Raw genomic sequence first — 14,804 nt, forward strand, 5'->3', positions numbered from 1 at the left:
AAGCTTCAGGATCTGCCAAGCTATGTTTACATTGTGAATTAGGCTAGAATTGTTGCAGCAAAGTATGTCACTCCTTAAATCCCAGGCATTACTAGTCAGGCAAAAGATTTACTGGCCTGTTTTTTCCTGGTTGGAGTGAAAGATAGGCTTGTAAAAAATGTTGTAGGCTAGAAGCAGAGCAGACTGGTGCTGTCTTCATTTTTGTCCTGGCTACAGAGGAAGTTAAACCTTTCCTTCATGGTGGGTACAGTGTTGTGTGGAGATTTGGGAGATGCAGGTTCTTGTCCTGAAGGAACCAAGAAACCCAGTGGGTGACCTTGGATCTTAGCTCACTGGAAGGCTGGTGAAGGAAGGATCCTGTTCCTGTTTATGTAAGGTTTGCATAATTTGCTGTGACTGATTGATGAGGTGCTGGGACACATCTTAAAAATGTGCCTTTGTAGAACAAAGATGCATCCTGGCACTTCATCAGCTAGCCACAATTAACCATGATGAGTTACATAAATTTTACTGGTATGTGAACTTTAGTGGGATTCTGACAAATATGTCCCTCTTTCACCAGCCTTCTCTTTCACCTGGAGAATATTCTGTGCATTTAACTTTGTGGGATTCTTGATTAGCTTATTGGGCAGGTGTTTAGAAACAAAATTGCCATAATTCCCTCTTGATCAGAGACATTTTCTGTCTCTCAGGAATGAATCTGGTATAGAGTTATTTTCACATTTCAGAACTGTACGACCAACTAGTGATTCATCCATCCGTCCATCCATATAAGCACACCATCAATTTAGAATTGGTGTCTTGTATCCAGAATATGAAATTTTCCTTTTAAAAAACCCTGCTGCTTTTGTTTTTTGGAGGACTGCAATATTTGTGAGGTAACCTTTCATTTAGAGTTAATAAAATCTGTATTGTTATTGATGTTTTGTTTTCTTTATTGGCCCTGCCTAGATCTGGAGTATGAAACAAGATAGTTGTGTCCACGATCTACAAGCACACAACAAGGAAATTTACACTATCAAATGGAGTCCGACAGGGCCAGGAACAAACAACCCAAACGCCAATCTTATGTTAGCAAGGTAACATTGAGCTTGGTTTTCTTCATGTGAATAAGAAGTAGGCAAGCCAGTTAAAGGGTCTCTCAGCATCTTCTTGAAGTTCTTCTTTAGAGAGAGAAGCTTTGAAGGGTATAATCCCCTCTTCCTGCTCTGAACAGAGGGATAGTTCAGGATGAGATAGGCCAAGCCTTCCCCCAGGATATTGCAGATATTTACCCTCTTTTATGCTATGATGCTCACAGATCACACAAATGCCAAGAATCGGAAGGAACATCAAATATATTGAGCCTAATTAGTGTAATTATTATGGTGAGGAGCTGAGACTTGGGATCTCCAGATCCTTGTCTCCATGGACCCAAGAAACCAGCTGAGTGACTGTGGACTAATCACCCTCTTTCACCCAAAACAACCTCACAAGGCTGTTGTGAGATAATGTAGATTGGAGGAGAAACCTTGAGCTCCTGGGGGGGGGGGGGAGCGGGATGTAAATGTAACTAATAAGTAAGAAAGATAGGGCCAGGTGGCACACAACCCCAGCATTTCAGATGATGCCAGGAGTGCACGAGCATTTTGGCCCAGAGAACCACATGTCATGATGGCTAAGAAGGGTTTCATAGACTTAGGTAGGCACAGACATCTGAATAATCCTCATTCCTCAGTGGAAGGAACCAAGACTTTTTGTGTACTCTACCGCCTCCATCAAGTAAGAAAGGTGCAGTCTACCAGGCAGAGAGTATGAAGAATAGGTTCTCAGTTCCCTTCCCCAGAGATCAAAATAGGATATTTATAGGGATCTTGCAGGGAGTAGGGGAAGAATGGAGGGCTTTCTCTCCTTCCGTGGTGGCCTATCTGAAGATTTCTAGTGTGATCTCATGGGATCTCATTTTCTACTTTAAGGCTCGTTTACCCTTATTTGGAGAGATTCTTTGGGCCTCTATTTTATTTTATTCTAAATAGTTTGAGGTCATCAGCAAGCTTCGCCACCTTACTACCTACTCTTGACCACATTTATGAACAAATTGAAAAGCTCCAGTCCCAGGACTATTCCCTAAGGAACCATTCAGCATGTGAACTGGCTATTATCCCTTCTTAATCCCCTTTCCAGTCCATAAAACAAACCTCTCCAAGTCATGTTTTCTAACTTTGCTCAGAACTTTTGGGTGAAAGACGGTATCAGAAATCCTTTTAAAGTCCAAACAAACAATGTATATCGGATGGCCCCAATTCTTATATTTGCTGATACCCTCAAAAACAAAATGCATGTATAAGACAAGCGTGGGTGCACTTTCAGGTTTTTTTTCACAATAATATTAAAATTCAGTTTTGAGCATAAGAACGTTCCTAATTTAGCTTCAGAACCTTGCTCCATTTAATCTGTAAGGGACCCCAGCATCTCTCCTTTGTCTCATACAGGAAACCTTCCCAACCCTGTAGTCTGAGCTCAGAATTAAACCTACAACTAGTGCTCTAATGCTCAAATATGGCCACTTCCCACAGTAACCTCCTTATACTGAGTAGACGAGTCTACTCTAGTCTACTAGTCTACTCTAGTCACCAGAGTACACCAGAGTACAGGTTGCTGTCCTCTGAAGATGCCGACCACAGAGACTGGCGAAACGTCAGGAAGAACAACCTTGAGAACATGGCCAAAGAGCCCGAAAAACCCAGAACAACCATTAGACTGGTCTTTGCTGCTCATACTTGCAGATTTTTTTTCTTCCCGTTTCTTAGGTCGACGTTTTTCCTCAGCCCAAAAGAAATTATGCCAAGATCCATGATCTCTGTGTGTCTGTTTAAACTGAAAGTCACTGGGATTAAATCTAGTTCATGAGATCCTGATACTTTCCCACAGAGTTGTGGATACTTTGAACAGGAAGTACGCTGTGTCAGGTTCCCACTAGGAGGTATTTCGTGTCAGGGCATTAGGTCTTTCATCTTAGTAACTCCTGCTCTGATTTGCAGCATCTCTCAAAGTAGGAAAAGTTGGAAAAAGTTTTATCTTTGTACTAAAACTTCCAGAAGTCTCTAGCTAGCATGGCTACGACCATGCAAAAAGTAACTTTTCCAGGTTCTGTCTCTGAGATGTGAAATGGCAATATTTTCTACTTCACCTCCCCTTTTTTTATTATTTTATTTTCAGCCTTCCTTCTTCCACTCTAGATTCTCTCCCTCAGTACATTTTATAGAATTTTCAAATACATCAATTTCTTTTGTGTTGAAGGTGGGGATATTGAAAACAATACAGCATCTAACAAAGAGAGAGAGTTTGTGTGTGTGTGTGCGCGCGCATGTGTGTGATTTGTATAAATATATAAAATGACTACCTAGAATTCCACTCTTTGTTTCCCTGGCAGTGCGTCCTTTGACTCTACGGTTAGGTTATGGGATGTAGACAGAGGAATCTGCATCCACACTCTGACAAAGCATCAAGAACCTGTGTACAGTGTAGCTTTCAGTCCTGATGGCAGATACCTGGCCAGTGGCTCTTTTGACAAATGTGTACACATCTGGAATACACAGGTATGACTCCTTAGGTGCTGAGCTTTTCCTGATTCACTTCCTAGACTTCTTTCATAAGCAACTTGACCAAGGGCCGTGTTCTCCCCCCGAGATCCTCCAGGGGCTACAAAAAACCCAGAATTGCAGAAAACAATTTTTGAAAGTTTTTTTGGCCATAAACACAGCAAGTTCTATGAAAAGTAAACAACTGGTCCTAGAACTTCAAATACTGGGAATTCACCTTCTTTGCTGAAGAAAACTATTCTTTTCTTCTTTCAGAAGGGTTGGGGGGCTTGTCTCATAGCATTATGGGGTGTTTTGCATATTTGTGTGTTTTAAGTAAGATACTCTACACCAGTGGTTCTTAACGTGGGTGATAATGCCCCCCAGGGGGCGATTTCATTTTTCAGGGGGGCGGTAGAACGAAATGGGGCGGCATGGGGGCGCTGGAGCAGAAGGGGGGCACTGGAGCAAGCCACACCTGTGAAGATGGCTGTAGCCTTTTTACAGTGTGCATGAATATATATTTTCCTCCAATCTTAATTTAGTTTCAGAGTTTTCGTCTTGAAATTTTTAATTCCTGCATTGCGGTTTGTTTTTATACCCTTTTAATATTTCTTTTTGCATCTTAAAATTCCCTTGCAACTAAATCATTAAATGTTACTTTTTGGGGGCATTTCATTTTCTTGCAATTGAATTTTGTTTTCAGGGGTCATTGGATTTAGGTGTCTTAAATAAATAAATAAATAAATAAATAAATAAATAAATAAATAAATAAATAAATAAATAAATAAATAAATAAATAAATAAATAAATAAATAAGATATCATCACCATGTGGAGGGGGGCGATGATAACTTCCTCAATGGCTCAAGGGGGCGTTTCTTTCAAAAAGGTTAAGAACCACTGCTCTACACGACTTTCATGGTTGAAAATCAAGGTAAAATCTTCCTTAAAATAAGTAAACAAGCATTTCCTTTCCTTCTATGGTATGAAAGACATTTGAAGTCTGGCTCTCATAGAAGGAACACGTTTACGCATTATTTTTTAGCTTGTGTTGTGCTATGAATGTAAAATTAAAGGAAATTGCCTGGCACATGCATGTTTATAATTAGTAAATAGTAATAAATAATTCTAATTCTCATTGCATTCTATCCCCACCCCTTCCTTCCTTCCTTCCAGACGGGTGCTCTAGTGCATAGTTACCGGGGAACAGGAGGAATTTTTGAAGTTTGCTGGAATGCAGCAGGAGACAAAGTTGGAGCAAGTGCTTCAGATGGTTCAGTAAGTACATAAGAACTGGCATTGCCTGCTTGTCTCTCTTGTAATCTTCCACTCAAGGTACTGAACTGTATAGAGTGTACTTGCAGGCTAGGAACTGACTATATGACCAAGGAAAACAGCTAATGCCTGACAAACGCAGCATACTACAACTTACAAAGCACTTATTTAAAAAATAAGTGCCAATTGAATAAATTAACAAATAAGACAGGAGTTACAAAAAGGGATAACACTACCCTAAAACTTGAGGGGCATCTTTTACACGGAAGTAAGCTGAGAACACAAAGAGAACAAAATGACTCGTACCTTGCCTCTGTAAAAAGGCTTCCTTCAATCATGTAGCTTCCTACAGTCAGGAGACATAGCTTCATCAATCACGAGCCTTATGGAATTGAGGAACTTGTTCAGCTGATGCTGAACAAACCAATTGGAACACACCTCATTGGAGGTGGAGCCTGTAGGCAGTGCTCAGATTCATCAGGGAGTCATAATGTCAGAGCATTCTGAGCCCAGAGGCTTGAATACTCAAAGCTATGTTTTCTTACTTTGGGGCTTAGAAAGGGGGTGTCTTATAAATGAAAAAATATGGGACATAATTCATTGGCATCTGTTAGCTAGGACCTCCAGCTAGAAATTATCACTCAAAACTTAATAATAATTCTTGGTTAATAATGTTGAGTTGTTTGTCTGGAAGGGCTTCACAAACAAATATTGGAAACAAAAGGATTTTAAAAAATCTGTGGACCTACAAGCCTTCTGCCAGAATCCAGTTGAAAAATGGATTCTCATTAGCCTTTTTTCAGCATTCAGTTTCTTGTTTATAAAAACCCATGGAGAAGGTTACATCAGGCACCTCCCCAACCTTATCTGGACACCCCAAAAGGGCTATAATTATATCCCAGTGCTGCAAAGTAGAAATATGGCCTAGGAGAGTCATTTTCATTTTTCAACAGAAGAAAAAGTGAATATGTATTTGCTTTCACACATGATAGAGGATTCACAAGCATAGATGAGCCACAGGGATTTCTAAGTTCTTGGTGAGGTTTCCCTATAAAAAGCAAGGATGCAAGTTCAAGGTCCATTCTGTTCAGTATTCTGCATAGCAAGTAAAGCCTCTTAAAATTGTTGCAGTATAAAATGGTTGAAGTTCAGGGTGCCAGCCAGTTACATACTCTACATAGATGTTGCCTTGGATGCTAAAATGGTTAGAAAGCACTGATGAGCATCTCTTCTGTTGCATTTATCTGATTGGCCAGAATCCTATCAGTTACTCCCACCAGCATAATTCCAGGGTCACGAAACTCTGCTAGGAGTTGCCACAAGTTAAGAAGTCAGTGCAGGCATATCGAACACGAGGTATGTGACTCAGTGCGCAGCAGGAGATGCCAGGGCTGACTTCTGAACCTGTGGCAATTCACAACTCACGTGTACGCTGATGGAGTTACGCCAACATAGCTTTCAGTAGAATTTGGCCCATTTTTTTGCAGAATCATGTGCATGTTTTTTTGCATTAGTCTCTTGTATTTCTGAATATACCAACTCTTCCCCTTCCTCCCTTTTGCAGGTTTGTGTATTAGACCTACGGAAATAGCGCTACTAGGTGGAAGCCATGGACCGACTATGAATGTGTACATAGCCAAAATGACTGTCCCCTTAACCCATGTACTGCTATAGTCCCAATTGAACCATGGCCAGTCCACTACAGCCAAACCTGAAAGAATTATATACATATACTGAATATTAAAAGGAAAAAAAGCAAAGCAAACGATTACACCCCCGAAGAAGATGACAGAGTTTTGTTACAGCTTATGAAGCCTGCTCACCAAATGCTGGAATCTGCTGTGCCCCCACTCAGACAAATAACATGTAAGCATTTTGGAAATGGGGAAAAAACCAGGACAAGAGAAAAATACCTAACTGTATATGAGCAGCCCATTGAGTGCACCAAAATTGGGGAAAGCTACATATGGCTGCTTCCCCCCTCATACAAAATTTCCCCACAATACCTTCACCCTTCCTTAAAGCTTTCAAATATTGATTTTCTTCTTCTTTTTCTTCTTTTTGGCTTTCTTTCTTGGTAGGTGATGAGCAGTTTTTATGTACAGGAGAAATGGGTTTGCATACGTTCTCAACAGTAATGTGTTCATTGTTGTTCCTTCCTCCACACAGACACCCCCCCCCCGTTTAGTTTTTATTGCTGCAGAAAGCAAGGTGTGCATCTGTTTCGTAGTGATGGTGGTGGGCCAGCCGCCTGTTGATTCATACCTGCAGGGGAAGTCTTTCTCCTACAGGCCTTTTGAATGCATGATCTCTAACACTGTACACATCAGGGCCATGCTGTTAGTATCTGCTCACAGTTTCATCCAGAAGGAGAAACAAAGCAGAACCTGTAGAAATGGGAAGTTCGAACATTCCTTTACCTTCTAAGAGCTAGTGGTCATGAGCTTATGGGGTGGAAGCAGCGTCCTTTTGATACTGACCATTTGAGAAAGACGTTCTTTACTTGACACATTTCTGCCAAACGTTGAAGGGTACAAAAATGAATGAAAGAATAAGCATGCAGGAGATAGATCGGTGTTTGGAACATGCGCAGCAGGCGACCCGGCTGGTGCCATTTGGCCCACTGGAGGATCACTAGTTAAAGGTTACACTTTTATAGGACTGTGTGCTTGCAGAGCCCTGTGTGGCTCAATCCAGGCATTAACAAGAAATGGTTGAAATAAGCATATAAAGAGGATACATGCTATTCCTGTTCCTCTGTCTCTGAACCCATCTGCGGAGCAACTCTGGAGAGGACAACACCTTCTGCAAGGGATGCCTCTTCAGACTGCCTGATAGACCACCGAGGAGGTAGGACGAGCACACTCCCCTCCTCACATGCGCATTTCAGCCCTTTTTGTGATCGGCAGGTAGGGCTTCGCTCTGCATGCCAACCTACACTCCTTGATCCAAGGAGTAAGTCCTAATTGACATGTCCCTATTTCAGATGCATGTGTACATTCCAAATGCTGCCACTGGACTTAAAAAAAAAAAGAGGAAAATCTGGGTCCTTTTTTTTTTTTTCTTTGAAAGCATCATTATGGTCCAACTGCATTCTGTTATGAGAAGGAATGAAATGGTGGAGATAAGGAATAGTGACATCTTTAAAATCATCCAGGCCAATGGTTTTCTGCTACAACTTCTGTGATAGTTTTGCCCTTCTTACTCAGATGTCGAGTGCAGCCAAATTAAAAATTTGGGGAGGTGTGTGTTTTGTTTTGTTGGGTTTTTTTTTAATTTTCTTTCATACAAAAAAAGAAAAGACACAACCCTTTGACATCTCTTTTCTATTGCTTCTGGAATGAGGGAAAAAGTTTAATCTGTAATGGTACTGATCCACTGGAAATGTTGTCGATATAAAATCTGTTGAAATGGGGGGGGGAGAGCAGCATCGTGGCATGCTCAGCAAAACATGTGCTGGTGAAGCTCCCAATGAATTCTTGCCCCTTAGATTTGAAATGAAAAGATGATGTCTTACAACCGAGGACTTGCTTCAAGTTTTATTTTAATAACTAGCGACTGAGCTTCCGTAAAAGAAAATACGTCTTGCACTAATTTCACCCTGCTGCTCTGGCCTCCTAATTTTTGTATGAGCTTGTGACATTTCTTCTCTCCCAAATGAACACAAATTTGAGGATAAACATAAGCTGCTATTTGTTTTCATGGGAGGAATATGATCACAACTTTAGAGTAGATCTTTGTTTTAAGTATCAATTACAGCCTTTCCTTTCTTCATGGTGAGAGGTGTCTCTCACAAGAGTTCGCCTGCCCACATTTGATTAGAAGTCATACCGTTAGTAGTATCCTCTCAGTAAACATACAGCATGAGGGAAGCTACCTGCCAATTCTGCTGATGCATTATGTTTCAAGCAGCTCCCGGCTTTTCCTTTTTCCTTAAAAAGAAGGATTTGGTGGTATTTTACATTCCCCTCCGTTTTTTACTTAGACGAGTGATTTAGACCCAGTTGCTTTGCAAAGGTCACTGTACTTTTGTCACCATAGCAACAGGACATCTCCTTGTTTTCCTTCCTTTTCTGTGGGCAAAATGACATCTCGTATGAATGGGACTGCCTTTGAAAATGCATATAAATCCCCCAAAAGAAGAAAGGCCTTTGAAATTGGCAACCCACATGCTGAATTCTGTTTCCTTTGTTCTATCTACTACAACTTAACATGAGGACTGTCATCATAACAAGACATTTCCCTGCTGGACCCCTGGGTAGATGCCATGATCTCAATCTAATTGTTAGTCCAAACTGGGTGTACACTATTTGAGCCACTGGAAAACAGATAAATGCTGGCTCGCAGAGTGTCTACTTGTTCATGACGGCAACTCTAGTCCGGACTGGCATTTGGATTGAGGGTGACATGGAGAGAGTTGGGGAACCCAACACTACTGCCAATTACAGCAGCAGATCTGTTTTCTATGGAACATGTAGCTCTGTCCTTTTATATTTCCTTGTAGATTAAGCTAGCACAGGTAATTAAACTTCTAAAAAATTCAAATAACTTCTTTTTTTAGCCTTGGTTTCTGCTGCGTCTCTGTGTGCACACATGAAACCATGCCCTGGAGGAGCCTAGAGTTCAGACATTTAAGTCACAACACCCATTTTAATCCACATCAATACACACACAGAGACAGACACACACACCTAGTTATTAATGGGATATTATACTCGTATACATGGCGTTGTAAGAAAAGAAGTGGAAAATTTATACCCGTAAAGGCAATCAGTTGTCCAATACAGCTGTGTACTAGCTGTTAGTAGAGTTTTGGAAATAGACTCAAGGAGGTCAGGACAATTTCCCTGTGAATTACAGTACGTATGTAAGAAATTTAACCTGTTGAGTATCTGGCACTTGAAAAATCTTGCTTTTTATTGTTAGAGGTCCAGGACTGTGGCTGACCTCTGTCGTTATTAAAATAATAATAAAAAAGTTTTAAAAATGTAAAAATAAATAAATAATCTGTGCAATAATTTTAAACTGTGCTCCCAGGAATAGACACAAAAATGTGTTTTGAGGGGGATTTTTATTTTGAGTATATTTAAACAGCATTTCCTTTTTCCTTTAGCAACACAAATGTCAATTGCACTGAACTTAAATCTTTAAAAAAAAAGTCAGAGGTGATTCTTGATAGTACTTTTGTATTTTGATATGGACGGTCTGTTCATTTTTCATACAAGCTATTGAACGGATGTTTCAGCGGACTTTAAAATGTAAAAAACAAAAAAACAAAAGAAGAGATGGTGTTGAACTCTTTTTTTGACACAGCTGCAAGATTCCACGGCAACGTTCACCTTTCTGGTTTTGCAAATGTTTAGCTGTGTTTTTCTTTGTTTGTTTGTTTGTTTTGGGTTGTTCTTTTAAAAATTTGATTCTAGCCATTTAAGTATGATATAGCATGTAGACGTTATTGAGCTTCATCATCACCAAATGCTGGGCTGATTTTCCTCACTTCTCCTGTTTTTGCCTTTAATATGATTCAGAATCATGATTGATTGAGTGGGCCAGAGGCTCAGTCAGTCTTCTTGAAAAACATGCAGTGGATCCTGGAACTCCCAAGCCATTAACTAGGCCAGAAGGAAACATGCTTTGCTTGAGCCAAACATCTGGGGGGCCAGATGTGGTCTTAAATCCAATGGCTAATTCCAGCTAGGGAGGACCAGTTGAATGTGGTAGGATTTACATGTGGATTAATAATGTTCAGCAATTGATTCAGTAAGTCTCCTCTCATTGGAATTAGCTGTTGGGTTTAAGCCCATGTGCATTGCAGTGCTCTTGAAAGAATATGAGATAGGGTGCACAGTATAGCCTAAACCACATAAAATTACACACATCAGAGATGCTTGCCCTGAGGAAGTAGTTTCTCCCCCCCCCCCACTGTACTCCAGCCTCTCTGTCCTGCTTCATCCCATTGTGTGAGCCACTTTCAAAAGGCAAAACAATAATCAGGATCTGGGCTCAGCTTTAGTGACAAGGCATTGGGACGGAGAAAGACCCATATCATGTTGCATATTCGTACAGATGCAGGCTTGAATGGCAAGCCCCAAACTGTCAGGATTTTTTTTCATTTCTTTTTTTTCTTTTTTCTTTTTTTGCTGCTGTCCTTTGTTGGTGTGCCACAGTGCTGCTCCACCTCTAAATGTGACTTCCTTCTTAGCATCAATGTGAAATGTGTGCAAAATGCAATGTTAATTACCAAAAGCTGGTATAATCAGAGGAAAATTCTCAAGTGTCATTTGTCATCTACTGCAGAGAGAGGGTAGCAAGTATCTTCTTCCATTGCTGTCTGGTCCTCTCAGGGTGAAGCTACGCCTTAGTGGTACTCAACCATGTGCTTTGCTTGTAACACTCATGTGTAGTGGGGATGTGTAAGGGAAAGTATGTGAGATGGAATGGGGTGCATAATCCTTCCCCCCATCCACTGATACTGCCCTGCAACTACTTCTGTTAATCATTTCTCCCAGCTAGGTTCCAAAAGCAGGAGTAAACGCAGCTTGGGGACGAACGGCTTCAACATTTGTAGGGGGTGAGTGAGCCAACACAAGGGCGGATGTGAAAGCAACCCCTTCCTTGTTCTAAATCCAGTTTGTAGCTGCTCTCTCATTTCCATCATCTGTGAAGCACAGGTTTGGGAATGAATAATGCATTTGCTGGGATCACATGTAGTTCTGCCCTAACATGGACCTAGGTCCTTAACATTACTTGGAGAAAAGTCAATGAAACAGATTATGGGGAGAAGAGGAGACATGTCAGGACAATTCATTGTAGTATTTAGGATTACAAAATGCATGGGCTTTTTTCTCATTTTCTGCCACATCTTAATTGTGGTTTGCAAACTGTTGATATAAAAATAAAAGCTTTGCAGTGTGTGCGAAATGGGAAAAAAAGAAAAGTGCATCTCCATCAGTTGGGTGAAGCTTATGAAAAGGGGTGGTGCTGTTCTGCAGTCCCGTTTTTGAAGATGAGCTCTGATGGCATTAGTGTAGGTACACAGAAACAGGTGGTAAAAGGGAGTTGAGGGTTGGACTACAGCTCCCAGAAGACCCCAGCATCTAGTATTCTGGGATGTTTAGTCTATAACACTAGCGTTTCACATCTTTGCACAGCAATGAGGATGTGACTTCAAAAATTCTCCATTTCCCTTTGACTGCAAGGACCCTGAGATAACAATCTTCAGGATGTTCAGGTATTCCAATAAGAATAAATGTTAACTAGCTATTGAATTTTTAAAAATTCAGGCATAGTACCTGAAATCCCATTTCCTAGAGCTCCTTTTTTAAATCACTTTGCTTCTTTTTACAAGATGATTGCCTTTCTTTAGATGTTTTGTGAGTTGGAAGGTGGCAGATTAAAGCACTTAGCATGAAAATGAAACAAATTAAAAACTTCTTGTTGATTCTTGTAGTTACATGTGACAGAAAAAGACCAAAGATTTTTAGTTACCTTTATTGCTTTTCTATACTTGTGGGACATTTTAAAACTTGCTTTAAAGTTTTGGAGCAAAAATACGTAAAGGCCCAGTAGATTTAGGGTGATCCAGGTGTATGTTTTCTTTTAAACATTTTCTTAAATGCCGAAAAGATAAAAGGATGGTATTGAGAAATGAGGTAGAAGGAGAACACTTGATTCACATTGCCTATAATACAACAGTGTAGTTTATGCAACAGATTGCTGAAGACATCACCAGATCCTATGGGTCTTTTGGGGGGGGGGGGTTGGAAATTAAAAATTTCTAATCCTTCCCCTCGGAAGGTTCCAAGGCTCCAGTGGAATCCCCTTCATGGTGGGGTAGGCATTGTGGGGGCTGTGGGATGGGGAGAAAGCTTTAATTTCTTTTAATTGTTGCCAGGGTTTTTAGAAAATCACAACGAAGTTCAGAAAATTGCAGCCACTGGTAAAGTCATCCCAAAACTGCTGTGGGAGCAACTTTTCAAAAACAAAGACTTCCTCCCATCCCATGACAAACACACAGACAACACACCAACAGCTTCCTCAAGACCAAAGGGATTCCATGGGAACTTTGGGACCTCGGGGTGGGGGGAAGGGGATTAGAAATGTTTAATGCTGAAAAACCCTGCAATGGCTGAGGATATTATCAGCCTTATGTGGCATAATTTACACTGTGATGGGAGATTTAAAAAAATTACAGAGATAACAAAATAGATTCAATATTTGCATCACCACCACTCAATAATTGCAAGAAGTCTTTGCCTGTTTTTAAAAATGTTGTAAAGAGAGTGTGGGGAGTGTAAATTTCCTTTGCTGAGCAATGAAACCTTGAAACTTTGGGAGGCGGAAAGTTGCCGGTGATTCTGATCCTGCTCCCAGAATTGATAGAAATGGATTTCACGTGCTTTTGCTGAAGAGGGCAGCATTGTGGCTCACAGACACTGAGTCATAAGGAAAGTTTATGCCATAGATGTCAAGGAAACCATAGGTGCAGTGCGCTGGCCTCAGAGGTGCTTGGTTTTATTTCGTGCTAAACTTTGGCGTCTTTTCTCCAGCAAGCGGCTGAAGATGGCAGGTTTTTCTCCTGCCACATTAGTGGCAAGAACTGCATTGCACATGTATGAATGAATACGGTAAACAAACAAAATTGTATGTCTTTAAAAAGCAGAGCAAGAGAGCACCTGCTTTGTTAGCTGCCTGCTGAGGAGGAGGTTCTTCCAGCCCGAGGACCTAAATCCAACTTTAGCTGGAATCTTTGTTCATTTTAGTTCATCTTGAACACATGCTGAACTGAGAGAGCAGAAAGATGTTTAGAATGGCCTCTAGCTTTGGGCAGCAGCAAAACTTTCAATATCAGAAGATACTGCGATAAGGAATAAATGTGAAGCTCTTCTGTGCTTTTCTTATTATACACACTGGTGCAAATTCTTTTACAAGGTGCAGGTATCAGTAAAAGGCAATTAAAAATTGTAACAAAGCCTGAATTCTTGAGTTCCCAATGTCTTGGTTAACCAACAAAAGCATTTTCCTCCTTCCTCCCCCCTTTTCTTTTAACATCTATGGACAAGTTCTGGAAATCAGTCTGTTCCGTTGTTGCTTCTCCTGTGCGCTTTTGCAATCTTGTTTCTGGACAAGCTGCAGTAAGCAAGTCAGTTCCCTGGTTACTGATAATACAAAAAGAATCTCTTCCCTCCTCTCTCTCCTCTCTCCTGATGTTGAAATTGTGAGTTGTAAAAAAAAAGTTTCCAACTGGGAGTTGCAAATCTTTAGGGTCTACTTCTGTGAGCCTACCTTTAGCACTGGATAAAAATGTCTACATCATTTCTTCAGTTATATATCCAGTTAAATTACAAATGTTGTACAAGTGTAAAACCAGCCCATGTGACAGGTTTTTTTCTTTTTTTACTTGTTCAAGAATACTTTTTATTGTTCAGTTTTCATGATTTATTGTCTGAAGAAAGACTGCTATAGATGTTCTATACTGTCCTGGACCCATGTTAATGACACCTTTTATGATGTACTTTGGTTACACATCACAATGATTTTGTCCCCCCCCCCCCCCAAAAAAAGCCTTTTCTTAATCCCTTTCTAGGCACATTTTTTTTCTGTTGCGGTTTTCCCTTTGCATTGTATTGCTCTGACAAGTGTAATTTGAATCAGATCTGAAAGAGGTCCAGAATAAAATATATTTTGATACGACGCTGGCTGTATGATCTTTTAAAATTCAGCTTTATTTTGTTCACGGCAGTTTGACATGAAGTTTGTTTGTTTACAACAAAACAGTAAAATGAAGTGTGAAATACCATTAGAAACAACACAGAGGGGAAAGAAGTCTGAAACTGCAGTAGCAGTAAAAAGACTTTTTCTTGTCTGCATTTTTTAGGGTTATTTATTTATTTATTTTTAATTGATTCTCTTTCAAATTGACCCAGAAACTGCAGTCAGTACTATATAGAGCTCTGTGATGCTGACA

General features: G+C 40.4%; 1 protein-coding gene across 3 annotated transcripts in view; it reads left to right on the plus strand.

Moving 5' to 3' along the window:
- The window catches only part of TBL1XR1 (TBL1X/Y related 1), a 194,604-nt gene extending 180,074 nt beyond the window's left edge, over window positions 1-14,530 (plus strand). For all 3 annotated transcript variants that reach the window (XM_020799055.3, XM_072996221.2, XM_072996220.2), the window contains 4 exons: window positions 952-1,079; window positions 3,413-3,578; window positions 4,739-4,840; window positions 6,402-14,530. In XM_020799055.3, coding sequence (XP_020654714.1) covers window positions 952-1,079; window positions 3,413-3,578; window positions 4,739-4,840; window positions 6,402-6,428 — 423 coding nt within the window. In that variant the 3' untranslated portion in view covers window positions 6,429-14,530. The remainder of the gene's footprint in view (window positions 1-951; window positions 1,080-3,412; window positions 3,579-4,738; window positions 4,841-6,401) is intronic.
- The last annotated feature ends 274 nt before the right edge of the window (window positions 14,531-14,804 follow it).

Source organism: Pogona vitticeps, chromosome 3 (genome assembly GCF_051106095.1).
Source record: "Pogona vitticeps strain Pit_001003342236 chromosome 3, PviZW2.1, whole genome shotgun sequence".
NCBI lineage: Eukaryota > Metazoa > Chordata > Lepidosauria > Squamata > Agamidae > Pogona > Pogona vitticeps.